This window comes from Sabethes cyaneus, chromosome 2 (assembly GCF_943734655.1).
Source record: "Sabethes cyaneus chromosome 2, idSabCyanKW18_F2, whole genome shotgun sequence".
NCBI classification, from domain to species: Eukaryota; Metazoa; Arthropoda; class Insecta; order Diptera; family Culicidae; genus Sabethes; species Sabethes cyaneus.
In genome coordinates, this window is record NC_071354.1 from 156,711,495 (window position 1) to 156,731,161 (window position 19,667).

The following is a 19,667-nucleotide window of genomic DNA, read 5'->3' on the forward strand; positions in this document are numbered from 1 at the left end:
GTTTTTGATGTCGCGCAATCACGGATGCCATTTGAAGTGACAATCATCGCCCGAATGGCAGGATTTATGCTACTTTTATTATTTTTCTGTTTTTTTTTTTTGATAAATTGTACCTACTTTGAATCATGACAAAACCTTAATTTATGTTAAATTTCAAAATTTTGTTATGTTGTTTTCAACAGAAATTGAATTTAAGCAAATTGCATTACAATGAAGGCAAACGAGCAAGTTACGATCGAGATTAACCGTAATAGTATGGTGCACAATTATCTCGTGAAGTGACGAGCCTCTTGCGAACGATCGTCAGATGAAGTTTTATATAAATTCGTATTTAGCATAAATTAATGTATAACAAAATTCATCTGATAAAATCCGAAAATCAATTATGGATGGAAAATAGTTTAAAATAATCCTTAAACATTTTGATGTAAAATCACGAGCAGAAAATTATTTGAAAATACTGTGGAATGAAACGATAATCTAAGAAATAGATGTACGTAAATTAAATATACATTCAGTGTAACGCATGAATACAAAATCCGTCTAAGTCCGAATATCCGATAAATGAGTATTCTTCAAAACTCTCGAATCGAGAGACATTTTTAAGACTATCGCATGGATCGAGTCAAATAATCCACAAATTTTATGTTTTTTCAACATTTTACATATATTTAACAACTTTATTATTACAGAAAATGAAGATCGATCTGGATTTTTGGAAATGACTCTTATAGATGGCATGAAAACACGAATATGAATCGGAACATGGACCAGGGCAAGCTAATTCAATTTACTACAGGTGCTAGCGACCTGAAACTCGAAATACTTGTACTTTGCAAAATTCTTTAGTTGAACACTTGCATACTTAGTTGGCTTGCCGTCCTAAGACACTGCTACCGCTCTCCAAATCCTTGGACACCGAGTAGCCTCCGCCAGATCTCGTTCTATCTGGTCCAACCATCTTCCTCGCTGCGCCTCTGGTTCTCTTGTTCTTACCGGATTTGAAGTGAACACCATATTTGCAGGGTAGTTATGCGGCATTCTTGCAACACGCCCTGCCCATCGTATCCGTCCAGCTTTAACCACCGTTTGAATACTGGGTTTGCCATAGAGCTGTGCCAATCCATGGCTCAATCCTTCACCACCATACTCTATTCCCCAGTGCGCCACAGATCGTTTTTCAATAACTCCGCGTCCACGTTTTATGCCCGTAGAAAACAACCGGTCTAACTTTGTACGGGCGCTCAGTGCGCCCTCGTAAAGCCCATAGTAAGTACGACTGACAGCACGCCTCCGAATCTCACGGCTGGTGTCATTGTCTGTCGTCACCAATGAGTCAAGATATCAAGATAGACAAATTCGCCAACTACCGCAAACTCATCGCCGTCGATGTGTACCGATCGATGGTTCAAAATCAAGCGTCAGGATAGCGGGTGAGACATCGGATTTGTTTGTGACGTTAGATGGTTTGAAACAAGGTGACAGACTATCGAATTTGCTGTTCAACATTGCATTGGAATGTGCTGCTGAGCATGGAAAGACACAAACAGAAGAAGATGCAGCGAAACCAAATCTTTCGAGAGAAAAAGCGCTACCTGGAAGAGCAGGAATATGCAGAGTTGGAGCGGCTGCATCGTTCTCACGAAACGCAAAAGTTCTACCAGAAACTCAACGGATCCCGCAAAGGCTTTGTGCCGCGAGCCGAAATCTGTCGGGATAAGACTGGCAGTATTCGACGGACGATCGTGAGGTGACCGATAGGTGGAAGCAGCACTTCAACGAACACCTGAATGGCGCCCAGGCGGAGAACCATGGCGGCGGGGAAAGCGATTTCAACGGTGCAACAAACGGGGAAGAAGTGCCAGCACCAACGGTAGGCGAGGTTAAGGAGGCCATCATGCAGCTAAAGAATAACAAGTCAGCTGGAAAAGATGGCATCGGAGCGGAGCTTTTTAAAATGGGATCAGAAAAGCTAGCCGTTTGTATGCACCGGGGCTAATTATTAGAATTTGGGATACGGAACAGCTACCGGAGGAATGGAAAGATGGGATTATCTACCCGATCTATAAAAAGGGCGACAAGTTGGACTGTGAGAACTATCGAGCGATCACCGTTCTCAATGCCGCCTATAAAGTGCGGTCCCAAATCATTTTCCGCCGACTATCACCAATTGCGAACAGATTTGTGGGAACTTATCAAGCCGGCTTCGTCGAAGGTCGGTCTATAACGGATCAAATATTTACACTGTGGCAAATCCTCCAAAAGGGCCGTGAATACAGAGTTCTCACGCATCATTTGTTCGTTGACTTCAAAGCCGCATATGATACCATCGACCGAAAAGAACTATGGAACATCATGGACGAGACCAGCTTCCCCAGGAAACTCTTCAAACTGATTAAATCTACGATGGATGGTACACAGTGCTGTGTTCGGATTTCGGGTGGATTGTCAAGTTCATTCGAATCACACAGAGGGCTTCGTCAAGGTGATGGTCTTTCATGCCTGCTGTTCAACATAGCACTACAAGGTGTTATGAACCGAGCGGATATTAACACGCGGGGCACGATATTCAACAAATCTAGTCAATTCGTCTGCTTTGCCGATGACATGGATATTATCGGCATAACATCTGTGGCGGTGGCTGAACAGTATATGGGGGTACGTTTGTTCCCCAAAATGGATTTCGGATAGCGCTGTAACGATTGAACGCGGAGGCGACTATCGTGATCGAGTGTCTATATTAAACTAAACTTCTTTGTACAACTTTTTGTGGTAAGTACCTATTGTGTCACTATATAGTATGATCGAGTAGTGTGATCGGATTGAGTGCTTGCGTATGTGGTACAGATTGATTGTGGTCTAAGGGTAAAGTTGCATGATGTCGCCACAGTACTTCCCCCTCAATTTTTCCAATATTCGCGGGGAATCCTTACACGACGTCCGGATCTGGTGCGATAGGGCTCGAGTGCGACAACAACAGCTGGGGGTGTAATGCTGTTACTATTTTTCGGTGATTCTTCTTCAGCCTGCACGAACGCTGCTTTTAACCGATCGATAGAAATCGGTGACCGTTTGCCGTTGATGTCAATGATGAACACTTTTCGTTTTCGCCGTAACGCACGATATGGTCCAACGAACGGTGGTGATAGTGGAGGTTTTACTGCATCGACTCTTACGAAGACATGGGTGCAGTGGCTTAACTCCTTCTGGATGAACGTAGCTGCCTTGGAATGGTTTGCTGTGGGTATCGGCCGTAATTTTGCCATGGCAGTCTTCAGTTCGATTACGACTTCCGAAGCCGATTGTGTCGAATAACTGTCAGCAAAGAACTCACCTGGCAGACGTAGTGATGTGCCAAAAGTGATCTCCGCTGGCGATGCTTGCATATCCTCTTTGATTGCTGTCCTCATACCTAGAAGAACGAAAGATAGTGAATCAGTCCACTTGGGATTTTTGTGGCACATGATCGCTGCTTTTAGTTGACGGTGGGTCCGTTCGATTTGCCCGTTCGCCTGAGGGTGGTAAGGGGTTGTTCTGAGGTGGTTGATTCCAAGTAGTCTGGTCAACTCGTTGAATAGACAGGACTCAAACTGCCTACCGAGATCCGTTGTAACATTGACTGGTACTCCAAATCGTGAGACCCAGCCATTCACAAACGCCTTTGCCACAGTAGCTGCTGTAATATTCGGTATAGGAACTATTTCTGGCCAACGGGTGAATTTGTCAACCATAGTTAAGCAATATGCATTCCCGTCGGACGGTGGTAACGGCCCGATCAGGTCCATGTGGATGTGAGCGAATCTTTCTGCAGGTATTCGAATTTGGACGATTGGAGATTTATTGTGACGCTGAACTTTACACTTTTGGCAAGGTATGCAGTGGACAACAAAATTTTTACAGTCACGCCGGATCGATGGCCATACGAAACGATCGGTGACTAAACGAGTCGTGGCCCGCACACCAGGATGAGAAGCAGAATGTAGTTTGCGAATAATCTGTGTACGGAACTCTTTCGGGACAAATGGCCGGATTGAATTTGTCGAAATATCACAATAAATTGGAATCGGGCAGAGTGGGGATTTTAGCGATTTCAGTTTCACTCCTGTGTTGAGCGGTGGTGCATCTAGGAATGACTGAAGATCGGGATCACCTTGTTGGTGTTTGGCCAAAAGCTCGAAATCAATGACGTCATCGGTGTTGGTGATCGCTTCGATGCGGCTCAGCATGTCGGCTACTTTATTCGCTTCACCGGGCACATGCCGAATATCGGTTGTATATTCACTTATGAAAGCAAGTCGACGCTGTTGTGTAGGAGTGGCCTTTTCTGGACGTTGTTGGAAGGCCACGGCGAGAGGTTTGTGATCGGTGTAAATGCAAAAGGTACGGGCATCCAAAGCATACTTGAAATGTTTAACTGCTGCATACATTGCGTACAACTCTCTGTCATACGTGCTGGCTTTCCGGAGGCAATCACTTAATTTGCTGGAGAAAAATCCTAGTGGTTGACGTCCTTTTTCGACGAACTGGTGCAGAACTGCGCCGACGGCCGTGGCTGATGCGTCGACTTCCAAAGCAAGGGAAGCATTTGCACAAGGGTGTGCCAACATACTGGCGTTTGCTAAATCCAGTTTACACTTTTCGAAGGCAGCATATGTCGAATCATCCCAGGTGAGCGGTGTCTGGTCGTTTCGGATGTTTCCCGGAATCATGGACTGCAGAAGTTGTTGACTGTCGGCGGCATTCGGAATGAACCGCCGATAAAAATTTATGCTGCCCAAAAACCTTTTCAGTTCCTTGGAGACAGTAGGCCGAGGAATTCGCAAAATTGCCTCTACCTTGTCTGGTTTGGGCTTGATGCCATCTGAAGTGATGAGATGTCCCAGGAAATTGACCTCAGGTAAGCCAATCTGGCATTTGCCGACGTTGATCGTGAGGCCGTTCTCTCTAAGTCGTTGAAATACTGCGCGCAGGTGCTGTTCATGTTGGGCAAAGTTTTCCGATGCGATGCATAAATCGTCGACATAAGGAAACACGTAGTCCAGGTCGCTCAAGATGTCATGAAGAAGTCTCTGCAACGTTTGACCGGCGTTCCGCAGACCAAACGTCATGAATTTGAACTCGAACAACCCGAAAGGCGTCGTAATAGCCGTTTTCGGGATGTCTTCCGGTGCCACGGGAATCTGATGATATGCACGTTGCAGATCAATACAGGAAAAAATTGTCTTACCGTGCAAGATACTAGAGAAGTCTTGTATATGTGGGACGGGATAGCGATCAGGAACAGTGATGGCGTTGAGGTTTCTATAATCACCGCACGGACGCCATTTTCCGTCTGGTTTTTTGACCATATGGAGCGGGCTGGCCCAGCAACTTTTTGAAGGCTGGCATATTCCCTGCTCCATGAGAAAACGAAATTCTGCTTTGGCTTCATTCAACTTGTCTACGGGAAGCCGGCGGGGGCGACAAAACACTGGCTGGCCTGTTGTGATTATCTGGTGCACGGTTTGCGTTCTTGTTGGTCGATGGTTCATGTCGAGGATAATGATGTCCTTGAATTCTTTCAGGATACTCGCGAAAGGTGAATTGACGTTGTACGTTGTTATAGCTGGTTCAGCAACTACCTGGATGTCGTTGATTTCAAAATTCGTTGTGTTGTCGATAAGCTTGTTTCTCCGCAGATCTACAAGCAAATCGTAATGACGCAAAAAGTCTGCTCCGATGATCGGCGATTTGACGTCAGCGATGGTATTGCGGCGGTTATGAAAAATCCGCATAGGGCGGCGGTGATAACGCGCTCAAAAGATACCCGCGAGATAAACGCAATGTCAAAAGTCAGGTTGTTTTGTTTTTTTTTCATTTGCTAATCGAGTTCAACTAAACATGTTGTATACGGATGATTCTAAATATTTTATTGGTAAATAATTCCATGAAACTTCTTCAGAAATGGATCATTAATAATCCTGAATTGAAATTTTTACACAATTTTTACAGGTATGTGAATTCTCTTGTGGCGATCTCTAACTCTAAATGGCCGGAATACGCGAAAATGTTTTTGGTCGTCATGCTTCCGTTAACACCGTTTACCACTGTCTCTACGGATATTATTATTTGGGCGTCAACAAGTCTACATTAGCTAAAATTTATGCTAAACATCGTTCCACAATTTCTCAATGGATTCGGCTGTATGAGGAAAATAAGTATTTTAGTCGAAAGGAAAGAGAAAAAGTATACTTGGAATTTGGCCCGAAGGAAAGGTCTTGGATTGTGGATTTGTACCGAAATTGTCCTATTCTGTACCTCTACGAAACCAAAGAACGATTTCAAAGGACATTTCATAAGTCTATCAGCACTGCTTCGATCAGCCGGATCCTGCATGCAGAAGGTTATAGCTGGAAAGTACTGGAAAGACGAGCAATTCAACTACGGCAACGAGATATCTACCGATTTCATTCAGATATGAGCATCATAAAATGGGATATACACAACCTGGTGTTTTTTGATGAAGTATCTTTTGATAACCGTGGCATGCTTCGCACTAAAGGTTATGCACCATTGGGAAAACGACTTATATTTCGTGGGGAGTTTAATAGGCGCCCTAGATGCTCAATGTTAAGTTTCTTGGGATGCAATGGGATTATTGAAACCTTTTCCACTGAAGGTACTTTCACGCGGCAAAAATTTTTTGATTGCGTTCGCTCATTTGTGTTGAGTGGAGTAGTAAAACGACACCCAGGACAATATAGTACATTGATAATGGATGGCGCTCGTATTCATTGTCATAAGGCAATTGTAGAGTACCTACGATCATTAGGTATTAATGTCATCTTTTTACCAGCATATGCTCCTTTTTATAATCCCATCGAGTACATATTTGGCTACCTTAAAAGGCATCTTAAAAAAACATATGTTGAGAATAGCTCTAAAGATATGATTATTTACATTTGTGAGGCTTTGGGTCATTTCAAAAACTTTAATTGCTCGAATATCTTTAAAAAATGTGGGTATTTCCCCGGAGGAATTTTTGATCCCAGCATTGGTTTGGGTCAAGATATGAGAACATTTGGATTCAAAACATAAATTAAATAGTGTAAGGATATCGACCTTTGTACAGTATCTTTAATTTTATATATATTATATATAAATATTTCTTTATTCGTTTAGAAACTTAAAAGAAATTTTTACTCATGGTCTACATCAATAGAATCTGTTACTGATTGTGCCAACTCTACAGAAAACTTATTTTCCCTTACTGATATTGAACTATTCATGGCAGTGAGCATGTTTTCATATTCAACCTGCTTTTCCTGTAGCATCGAGATTCGCTGGCCGATAACGGATGTTATGTTTACCAATTGCTGATGATCTTCTTTTAGATCATGTAATACTTTCACATAAACATTATTTACAGTGGAAGCTACCTGCATATCTAATCTCGCCTTTGCCAAAAGAACATCGCTGTGAACAGGAACCGTACTGAAAAGTCCAATAATATGCTGGGGTGGTGTTTGTCGCATCAAGTCATCGCGCATGTTTAGTGGTTTGCTGCAAATCCAGTTTGCCCAGCATCCCCAATTGACGTCATCAGCACTCAAATAACGTCCATGGCGACCCTTAAGCTCTTCTTTGATTTCATTAAGTGATGTTATAGATTCAGCCCCTGCACGGTCTGTTGATTGCGAGCGTAGCAATTGGCTCTCCAATAAGTTCCATTTTTGAAGCGTAGAAACAGCATCAGAGTATTTGTACAAAATAACTGTTACGTCTTTCGTCAGCCAGTTTTGGAGTGCATGGCCATCAACTTTAGAAGGTGCAATATTTCGCTTGCTGACTTTATCGTGGAACGTCATGAATTTATCGCAGTCTTTATACATAGGTGGATCTTCCCATTTTAACTCTCCTCTATCATCGGTCGTATCCGGAAAAATAACCCCGCGATAAATAAATTTGGTACAATATTGCCAAATCTGTTCGAGTACGTCATCCACATAGTCGCTGGATACCATTATGTTACCGCACCGTTCGAAAGACTTCTGGTTTTTAAATTTTTTTTCGTAAACAACGCCTTTGAAGCAATATTGTTTATCCTTCTCCATGGATCCAAGCAACAGCTCCTCTGGCACTGCTAAAACACTTCGATTTCCGGGTTTGTTCGTTTTTCTCTAGAAAGGAATAATAATAATTTAATTATACAAGATAAGACATTAAAATGGACTTACTCGTTTAGCTGGATTTGATGGTCCGGGTTCCGAACAGAGCAGTGCAGTAGTATCACCACTGTCGCCAGCATTAAAACTATCAAACGTATTTTGTCCGTCGAGATCCTCGAGGAATTCCACCTCATAATCGACATGATCGAACTCGTGTTCTTCCTCAGTCAGTTTTTCACGTTCCATATAGTTTCCGTTGGAGGCAATTGTAAACTGCAATGTCCACCAGAAATAAAACCAAATCGAGTTATCTGGAATGTATAGTCAGGAAAACAGATGACAGGTGCGTGTAAGTTTTACCCAATGAGATATTAAAAGGTATAGAAGAAAAAGGTATTTGTGGGTATTTACTATAAAGATATCAAGATATCGATTATCACACTAGCTACGACGTCAAATAACCGCACCAAACAATGGAGTTTGTTTTTAAAATTAAGCGTTGCTCTGTTTCGACATTGCTGAACTATCAATTTAGAAAATATTAGAAAAATATTTGACATTGCATTAATACCCTGTTTGCAGCATTTTCTCACCTGCATATAACGCATTGACTTTAATGTTAAGCGGTTACATTATGACAACTTGATCCAACATGTCAAGATAATCGCATTTTGAGGATTTTTCTTGCAAGCTGCAATAAAAATCCAAACAAATGACCGACGAAGTCCAATATCGAGAGTCAAACGTTTAGTGCCGTATGTCCTAATAGAGCTGCCGTTAGCTGCAAAAAGCTTTTTCGCATTTGATGCATGAAGTTGTTCTCGGGGTAAGGGTGGAATAACCGAAATGTCCGCACCGGTGTCGATGAGAAAATTCGTAGATGTGTGGTGGTCATGAACGTGTATACGTAGGATGTTGGAGGGTTGGTTCAATTCGGTTCTGGTCGGCTTTTGTACTGGTTCAACAGGTGGTGTCGCTGGTGGTAAGGTGACTATGAATCCCTCGGTCGGGTGTACACCTGAATGTTCCCGTCGAAAAAAATACACGGGATGCTCGGGTTATCTCCTTTCTGCTTTTCGCACTTGCGGGCCTGGGCACCGTGGCGGTAATGAAACCAACAAATCCATCTACGCGGGGTGCGGGGCTGCGATGGTGTTGCTGAGCGCCGGCTAGATGAACGATGCCGAGATGGGTCCCTGGTTCGTTCGCGGCCGCGGAAGCTGCCTGACAAGACTTCATCCAGCCTACGGGAAAGAGCTTCTATGTGCTGTTCCAAACTTGAAACGGATGATCCGGGTTCGGCACTACTAACTGCCGAGATGTCACTCCTTGGGGCTTCCATTATTTTATCAGCGACGCTGGCTTGTCCATCGAGAGATGCAGTTGGTATGGCAGCGATAATCGAGCGAACGGTATCTGGTAATGCACGTAACCACAAATTGGATAGGACGCTATCGCTGCAGCCAGCTCCTCCTAGGCGTCTCATTTCCGATAGAAGTACGCTGGGTTTTTGATCGCCTAATATCATCCCGGACAATAAGCTAGTGAGTCGCTGTGTCTCCGATGGCCGAAAATGAGCGATAACAGCGGCTTTAATTGTCTTATACTTGTCGTTGTTGGAAGACGCGTTGCAATTAGCGATGACGGTATGTACAAATTTGGCGCGCGAGCCGAGCGCAACGATGACAGCGTTGAACTTAAATTTGTCGTTTTTCACTGAATTCACGCTGAACGCGGCTTCTAGACATAGAAACCACGTGTCTATGTCGTCTGGGTGGAAATCCGGGTAGTTAATTTTTGCAATGATGGCGGTTTCTTTACCCGCGCCATCTTCACTTTTCACAGGGCTATTGTTTTCCGTACGTGTGTCTTCCGTACGTGTATTTTCGGTAGCCATTGGGTAATGGTTTCACTTTGGCGTGGTTTTTTCGTTCGAAAAGGTGTTTTTTCGCGACAATTTTCTATAACGCGGTACGCGGATAACTTTTACGCGGTTTTGGAACTATTTTTGACCTGTTCGGTCGGGGTCACCAATATATGGGGGTACGTTTGTTCCCCAAAATGGATTTCGGATAGCGCTGTAACGATTGAACGCGGAGGCGACTATCGTGATCGAGTGTCTATATTAAACTAAACTTCTTTGTACAACTTTTTGTGGTAAGTACCTATTGTGTCACTATATAGTATGATCGAGTAGTGTGATCGGATTGAGTGCTTGCGTATGTGGTACAGATTGATTGTGGTCTAAGGGTAAAGTTGCATGATGTCGCCACAAGTACACCAGACTAAAGCGCGAAGCAGAAAAGATTGGGTTAAAGGTAAATACGTCTAAAACAAAGTACATGCTGGCCAGCGGAACCGAGGCCGAACGACGCCGCTTGGGCAGTAGTATATCGATCGACGGCAATGATTTTGAGATAGTCGACGAATTTGTCTACCTTTACTCATTGGTAACGGCGGACAATGATAACAGTCGTGAGATTCGGAGACGTATTATCAGAGGAAGTCGTGCTTATTATGGGCTTCACAAGCAATTGCGATCGAGCAGACTAAGTCCCCGTACAAAGTGCACCCTGTACAAGACGCTTATTAGACCGGTTGTTCTCTACGGGCATGAAACATGGACAATGCTTAAGGAGGACCTGCGAGTGCTCGCAGTTTTCGAACGACGAGTGCTAAGAACGATCTACGGCGGCGTACAGGAGAACGGAGGATGAAACATGAACTCGCACAACTCTATGCGAACGCAGTATCCAGAAGGTGGCTAAAGCTGGACGGATACGATGACAGGGCATGTTGCAAGAATGCCGGACAACTACTCTGCAAAGGTGGTGTTCGCCTCAAATCCGGTAGGAACAAGACGACCAGGAGCGCAGCGAGCAAGATGGTTAGACCAGGTGGAACGAGATTTGGCGGAGAGTACTCGGTGTTTGGAATTGAACAGCGGTAGCCCTCAACCGAGTTACATGGAGAAACTTTGTTCAACATGCTTTGTCTTAGGACGGCAAGCCACCTAAGTAAGTACCCAACAAACATTTTTGTTTAAGAATAGCTTATTCAACTATTGTATAGCTAACATCCGTGAAACAAGTGCTTGATAAGCTATTATACAACAAAATTGTTGCTTGGGTACTGGAATGTGCTATTCGAAAGACAGAAGTGCAGAGAAGCGGTACCATCACCACGAAATATCATATGCTCTTAAAGTTCGCGAACGACATCGATATCCTCGGTGTTAACCCTAGAGCTGTGGAAGAAGCGTACACGCATCTTAAGATGAAAGCTGCGAGGATAGGGCTTTTCATAAATTCTACCAAACTGTTGGAACTGCAGTGGTGGTGAAAAAGCGGATAGCGGCTGCCAACAGGGCCTTCTATGGATTACGTAGCCAACTGAGGTCCAGAAGCCTGTAACTCCGTACAAAACTCGCGCTTTATAAGACGCTAATTCTCCCGGTGGTATTTTATGGGCACAAAGCGTGGATGTTGCAGGAGAGAGACCGACGAGCTCTTGGTGTTTTCTAGCGTAAGATCCTGCGATAAATTCTTGGCGGCATATCAGACGAAAGGGTATGGCGCAGGCGCATGAATCATAGAATATACTAAGCATTCAAAGATGCGGATATTGTGAAACGACTAAAACACGGCAGGCTACAATGGGCTGGCCACGCAGCAAGGATGCCGGATGAGAGACCAGCGAAAACAATATTTAGCAGATAACCCGTCAGAGGCCGACGACCTCGAAGCAGGCCCATGGATTCAAGCATACTATCCATTGTAAATTAAATCAGTTCCATCAGCTTCTTATGGAAGCCGTTCTCGTTCGTGATGTTCCATAGCTCTTTTCGGTCGATAGTATCATATGCAGCATCGAAGTCAACGAGCAAATGGTGCGTGGGAATTATACACACAGAGAACAGACTACCAGGTAATCGACAAAAAGTGTGTAAAAGGTTTTTATGTAATCTACGAGTAATCCTTCAATAGAGCACCCCTTGGGCTGTAAGTGGCAAACTAAATCTTGATGGCGCTGCCATCACTGCTATGTAACTCCAGCACAAAGAAATATTGATAAAGGTACAAGGATATTTTTTGATGCGTTAGGCAAACTATTTCTGGAGGGCGCTACCGACAGATTTTACACACAAAAAATCGATTATTTCCTTCGAGCCTGTTAATCTGTTCTCTGTGTTATACATTCACTGCCTTTTTGGAGGATCTGCCACAGTATAATATTTGATCCGTTGTTAACCGTCCTTCAACGATACCGTTGTTAAATTCCGATACTTGTTAAATTCCAACAATTATGTTCACAATTGGTGACAGTCAGCGGAAAATGATTTGGGACCGCACTTTGTAGACGATGTTAAGAACGGTGATCGCACGATAGTTCTCACAGTCCAGCTTGTCACCTTTCTCGCAGATCGGATAGATAACCCATCTTTCCACTCTTCCGGTAGCTGTTCTGTGTCCTAAATTCTAACAATTAGACGGTGCCAGCTTTTTTGGTCCCATTTTATAATCTCCGCGCCGATGCCAGCTTTTTTATTCTTTAGCTGCATGATGACCTGCTTAACTTTACCTATTGTTGGGGTTGGTACCCCTTCCCCGTTGGTCATACCGACGAAATTGCTTTCTCCGCTGCCATGGTTTCCCGCCGGGGCGCCATTCAGCTGTTCGTCGAAGTGTCATTTTTCGATTCAGTTCCTATTAGAGCGTTTCTCAGAACGATTTTTTTTGTATGGATATTATCACTATGACCAGCATTTTGATCTATTGTGATCTTATCCAGGTGTTGTTCCGCACTTCGATATTTTTGCAATATCGCTATAGAGTGAGCGAACTGCTTATTATCCGTGCATAAAGTGTTGGTGTTTTCATCCTTCCTTTCCTTCTACGCTTCTCACTAGTTTTCATACCAATCTAGCTCTAGAACCAGGAACTGCGGAGACTTTATAATATGCCCTCGTATCTCGAGCAAGTATTGCTCTTTGCATTGAAAGTTGGATTTTGAACACACTTGTCCAGTCACACATTTTGTAGGTGAGAAAAGTTGCCAAAATTTCGTGGGAAAACACCATGGATCTTGGTTGATTTCTATTTAAATTCTAATGCTTACGTAGAGTTGTTATCGACGCAAAGAATAATATAAAAATAGTTTCTAAATACATAATTCCACGCATAATTCATAACTTGAATAAATATGCAGCATATATGAAATAAATGAAAAATTAAATACTATTTACTTTCCCTACAACTGGTACTGGCGCCACTGCTAAATCAAATGTCAGCTCAGATGGGAGAGTTGTAATGATGGGAAATGTAGGTCAAAATCTATAAAGATTATTGATAAAGTTTTGTTATCGTTAGTAATTAATAGCGATAATATGGCAATATAAGCAAAAATACGTAAGAAATAGAACAAAAATGTTAAAATAATAACAAACCAAGAAGAAGATTTCACTTTAAACCCTCCAATTTTCGATATTCTTCCATGACGATAAAGTTTGATGGTATTATCGATATAAGATTACTAACGATATTATCAGTAGCACACTTTTCATCACAGTTTTGAAGGTTGCACTTAATAACTGTGCAGTCCAATTGAGTGTGAAGAGCGCAATATCATTCATACATTTATACGCAAGTACCGTAGACCCCCGTTCGTTTGACCATTTATAATCTGCACACTTTTTAATTTGAACCCCGCTGGTTTGCACGATATGCAAATTAAAAATGGTTCAAATGTCATTCTCAACATGACATCATTTGTTTATGCAGACAATGCACATAAACACGATTTGTTTGCACTGACCTAGCGTGTTTAATCGGTTTCACATTTCGTTTTCCTAACGATTACGATAGAAATCCGATCGGAAAATGCATGCAATATTCGCACTTGCAACTGCCAACTAAAACAAACCACCAAAACAATAACAAAGAGCAGGGCGGCCAGTTCACATAGGTTTCAGCATATTAAGGGTTACCAGTTGTTCAAATTAAAAAGTAACCGTTAGTTTGCATGAGGAATCGTTCAAAGGAACGGGGGTCCACTGTATACAGTACATTTGGTACGCGGGTGAAGATTACCAGATCTTCGGGTCTTGTGGAGTCCGTAGTAAGCACGACTTCCGGTAAGTGAGTTCCTTTTTGCTAGAGGAGCATAGGAAAACGAATTCTTTATCAATTTGTTTACATTTGGTTGTTTGGCCTTTTTTTAATGTTTGTCGAAATATGGGCTATTTGGTTTTCGGATCGTCCATTGCGGGAAACTCAAGTAACCTTACATGCTGGTCGATAGGAAGAGCGGGAGTCGCCAATAGGACTATAGTAAACGATACAGACGATATATAAAGTACAGATTTACAGACGCCCAAAGAGCGGGGCATAAAATACCAATTGAACCGTCAAATCGAGGCTCCAAATGAGCAAAGTAAACAAACTTGTGTTTCATTGTATATAGGCAGGGGCGACTAAGTTTTGTAACTATCTGAAATGTTAAAACTTTAACTATTGATTTACTAACAATATATGGATTAGTTACCCTAAACATTTTATATAATGCTTTAAAAAATTCAATTGGCTTATTCAATTGGCAGAATATGCGTCGTAATTCGCGAAGTTCCACGGAACATACCTCGCGATTCACGCAACTTACTGCTGATTATAGGAAGATTGATCCATTCTGACTGGTTGCCAAAACCGTTTAAATAAAATAAACAAAAAAAGCGAAATAGACAGTTTTTCTCTCGGCGCATCTATATACTTTATCTACACTGAGAAAACTTTTCGTATAGTTTCTATGTGTCCCACACATAGATTTTTGCAATGTGCCCAGTCCATGAACTTTATATGCCAAACAGTTATAATTTATGGGTACGCGAAACTTTTGCACATACTATTCATATCCGTGTAATTTTTATGTGTATTTCTAGGCGGATTGTGCTTATATACGGCACATGATAATCATCTGGAATTTCATATGGAAATTTACCATTAGTTATGTGCAGAATATTTTGAGTGTACCGTCTGTAGTAAACGACTAAATGAAGATAGAATTAACAAAAGGCTGAATGTCGCAAGCGTAAACAAACCGAGTGAGAGTTGATTTTCCTATGCTGGTCCAGCAAAAAATAACTCTCACCCGATTTGTTTATATTTGCGACATTCGCCCTTTTGTTAATTCTATCTAGAAATACATAAATACCCCCAGTGCCTTGTCCTCTGTTGAAGGATTACTCGTAGATTACATAAAAACCTTTTACACACTTTTTTGTCAATTACCTGGTAGCCTGTTCTCTGTGCTATCCCTACCTCCTCGTGGTGGCAGACAGGATACAATACGAGCAACTATGCTGGAGTTCTGAACTGCTGAAATCTTTCAACTTTCAAGGAAGTACTCGTGTGCTCTCCGACGTATTGAAATGTTTGTCATGATATCCGCATCAGTAGAAAATGGAAAAAAGGCTGCTCAAAGCAGCGCCGACAAAACCGACTATTCGTGCGACTATTGCAAAAGGAATAAGGATTGCTGATGTGCGATTCGTGTTGACGAACGTAAGTTGCTGCCACCTCCAAAAGTTTATTATTGCGGAATAGGAATTTCTTAAAGTACGCAAGAGATCGAAACATTTTGGCAGATTTTCACTCACACGTACATATGGGTATTTCTATAAGTGTGCAAGAGATCGTTTAATGCCGTTAACGCGAATTGTATTTGCGTCGTAAAATTTTTTAATGTTCGTTTCCTGTCATCTGATAGTTTCTGATAATTTTCACTCTTTTGTTTAGTAAATTTCCAGTGGAGTGCAGTCCTTGGGTAAAAATGCGAAAATAATGACGTAAATGATAAGCATGCTCTAAGCAGAGATGCCAGAATCCAGAAATGACAATGACAGCATTCTAATTGACATTTCTGTTGGCATGAAAAAATGTCGATACCAACAGAGCTGCTAGAATAATTGTCCTGCTTGAATTTGTATGTTAGTTTAATGACGACGATCACGTTTCATACACTTTATGCCATTTACAGTATCAGCATTCAGTACTGAAATGGTAATAATAAAGCTCACTTTTTACGCATTGAAACTCTATCATTGTTCAGTTGATAAAACCTCATATGCGCATACCTGACGTAAAATCGAAGGACACAATAAATTCCATAATAATTCTTGTCATTTCTCTAATTTTCTGGCAACAAATCGTATGTAGCAGGAAAAAATGTGCATACGTCAAACGGTGATAGAGCGAAGAGGGATGTGAGGCAAACGAAAAACTATCCGAAAGACGAATAGCAAAAAAGTGAAGGCGAACGATCGGCAGTGTCAGGAAAACCTAGAAACGAAGCAGAAGTGCGCGAGACGTGAGAGTACGAGTGTGGAAAAAAATGTCTTGAAAAATAACTTTTTGCTTGCGCCAATTAGGAAATGTGTAATGTTTTTTAAAATTGCTGTTCAAGGTAAAGAAAAGCTTATTATGTTTCCTAATCTTAAGAGAGTTCTGTGAAAAAATTCGATTTCATCACAGTCAGTATGGTTGATTTTAAGGTTCAGATGAAAATCTTGCCTGGCTGGTCATTTCGAGAAAAGGCCACAGGTGAAGTAGATGAAAGAGTACTAAAAAGATCAAAATGAATCAGGAAGAAGAAAATCAGTGAACGGTGCGTGTGCATGAAGAAAAAAGTGAATCACGATTTCCGAAATCCGGGTTGAAAGTTGGCAAATTGACAAATCAAGAAGTACCACTTCGACTACAAAGAAAATTCCTGGAATAGTTGAGTTGGCTGCGAAGACATTGAAGTATGGGCATAATTTTCGGCAGCCTATCCGTCCATTTGCACCACGTAGCCAGCCAGTGGATAAATGTTAGAAAATTTCATGACTTTAAATTGTGTTTTCAGAAAATAGCACTTGGCATATGCAAAAGAAAACGGTTTGAAAAAAGCGAGCTCTTGATCGCAGCTACATATGGCAGTGCTGTAAGATCGACTACTTTCGTTTACACGTAGACAATTCTGACTGGTGAGACAGCAAAGCGAATTAATGATTTTACTGTTAAAATATGCTTTGATTAATGGTTTTACCTATTGAAATATGTCAGACTTTAGTAAAACTGCTCTAAATTATACGCAGTGTATTTTGTAGATACAATTATTATTTCGAAAGAAACGAATACAAAGTACTGCGTAAGACAGTAATAGTTTCATGTGTCAATTACATTGCTACGCAATATCAATCGTTTTCACTGTGATATTTTTCACATTTCTAGATATTTTTGTCATTATTCTACATTTTAAAGTCATAATAAGTAGTGTATCAAATAATTCACACGTATCGACGACTGCAGCTGTGGAAATACTAATTCACGTGAAAGATTAAATACCTATCTATCAATTTTCGTTGTTGCCAGATGCATAATCCATGTTATAATTTATGTTAATACAGGTAGTACCCCCGTCAGCTCTGAATTATACCATCTTATTAGGTCATTGATTTATTGGATCACACAAATTTGTAGTAATCAAAACATCATGTTGAATTATGTGGAATATTTTTGTAAGGTAAATCGAGAACACTTACTAGCGCTTTAGTTAATAGTGTCCGTTAGCTAGCTCTAAATGTTGTAACATCGGGTTCGATTTCCGGCCAGGTCGAGCCTTTTGGAGCTGGGATCTTTCTGCTTTGTTTCACAGCATGCAAAGTCGGTCAACAAGCCAGCATTATTTTCAATCTGATGCTGATCAGTACCCGAAATTCATTCCAGGTGCAATCTTTAAAAACCAATCTTGTTAAACCAACATAAGCAGTTTAATTTTAATTCTACCAACATAAAAATCGCTCTGAATATTTCGTAACATTTTAAATAATATTTCAATCAGCAGTGGTTTAATTACTGCTGTGCGCACATGGTTTTGTGGTAATTTTCCAGTTTCACGTACCTGTCGCCGCGAGTCTATAGCCGCGGTGGAATGGTGGCTATATACTGGTTAGGTATGTAAGCTAATCGTCTATTAGAAGCCATTCATGTGTACGTTTTTCGCAATCTATTGTTTTTACATGGGTATTTCGGTTATGACTGTGACAAAATCTACAGTTCTTAATTACTAGGGCATAATTTTTTAAAACGATAAATCTTTGCATGTTCTGCTTACGGAACTGAAGCTTTTACACACTTCAAGCAGATGTTTCAAACTCAACCAATAGGGACTGTTAGAATCAACAGTCCCATAATTTTCCTGTCACTAACAGTTGACTGCGAAGTCAATCAAATAGAACCAGAACCAAGTTCCGAAAGCGGGATGTAGTGCCAAGACCTTCGCTACAACAGAATGAACCAAGAGTCGTAGCGAAACGGATCAATTTTATATCCAAAAAGAGCAAGCTTTTCCATCATTCGATTTAAAGCATACGATTGTATAAATAAATTTTTGGCAGAATGGCAGCAAGTGTTATTAAAACACCCGAATTCGTTCCATGTAGGGTAACAATAATCCTTTTTCCTGAAATTCTAGGTAGGTATATAATATATTTATTCCAACTGGATATATTTGTTCATGTATTGCATACCACTTATTTTTTATTGGAGTGTCCCTCCAATAAAAAGAAAAAAGCACTATGCCAAAAAGCCTCCAAGAAAATAGCACTATGTCACAACCAGGGATGGAAAATCAGTGGTTTTGATCAAATCTGTGAGTTATCGCCATATGCATAGATCGCGATTCGTACTACAGATCATGACAAACAGTGAATCTTCAAGAACGGCTAGACGGATGTGTCTTTTTTCAGTTGTGTTTCGATCTGGGTCAGGTTTATACACAAAAATTAATGAAAATCTACGCGAAAAACTGAAAAATAGTAGAAAACCGATATTTTACTTTTCCCGCCATTCGTCGCACAGACAATGTTTTAGACTACTATGATTATATTATCGGTGCAAATCAGCCGGCGTCGCATTCAACATGAAGCAGCGTCGTTGCTGGGCTAACAAATATGTTGTAGATTTTTACAGAACATCTGTTCGTTACAACTGTGTTAAACCATTAGTTATAAATGGTAATCGTTCCATAATCCTTAAGCTTATTGCGAAATATTCATTGTGGATGTGGAAAATGTTGATTTTTCAATTTATAGCACTCAATAATTAAGCTGGCTGTAGATTTATTTTTTGTGAAAGTAAACTCGATAGCTTTAAATAACGCCTAATTCCGTAAAGATAACCATTAATATGATAGGATATTGTCGTTATCGTCGGGCCACTGTTATGGTCGGGCCATCACGATTTTACAGTTTTAGTAACTCATGATATCTATGATACAATCATTGTAAAACTTCTTACTGTGATAGTTGACTTTTCACAATATTGTGAGTTTTAATCGTGTATTCAAAACACCTGTTCTGAATTCAGTGACTAAATCTGAAAAAAAAGTTTTCCAGGCGCAATGGACTTTTCTTCAGGAAATGATTCATGAAATGCAATTAACGAAATAAATTTTGAAAATGTATGAAGTGTGTTGTGCTGCACA

General features: G+C 41.2%; 2 protein-coding genes across 2 annotated transcripts in view; both read left to right on the plus strand.

Moving 5' to 3' along the window:
• The first annotated feature begins 6,027 nt into the window (after positions 1-6,027).
• On the plus strand, positions 6,028-7,077 carry LOC128737980 (uncharacterized). Its single transcript, XM_053832773.1, has one exon. The coding sequence runs from the start codon at positions 6,028-6,030 to the stop codon at positions 7,075-7,077; it is 1,050 nt and encodes a 349-aa protein (XP_053688748.1).
• A 9,413-nt stretch (positions 7,078-16,490) lies between these two features.
• Positions 16,491-19,667, plus strand: part of LOC128738284 (roquin-1) — a 62,384-nt gene continuing 59,207 nt past the window's right edge. Inside the window, exon 1 of the mRNA XM_053833299.1 lies at positions 16,491-16,604. The gene's annotated coding sequence lies outside the window, so the exon portion shown is untranslated. The remainder of the gene's footprint in view (positions 16,605-19,667) is intronic.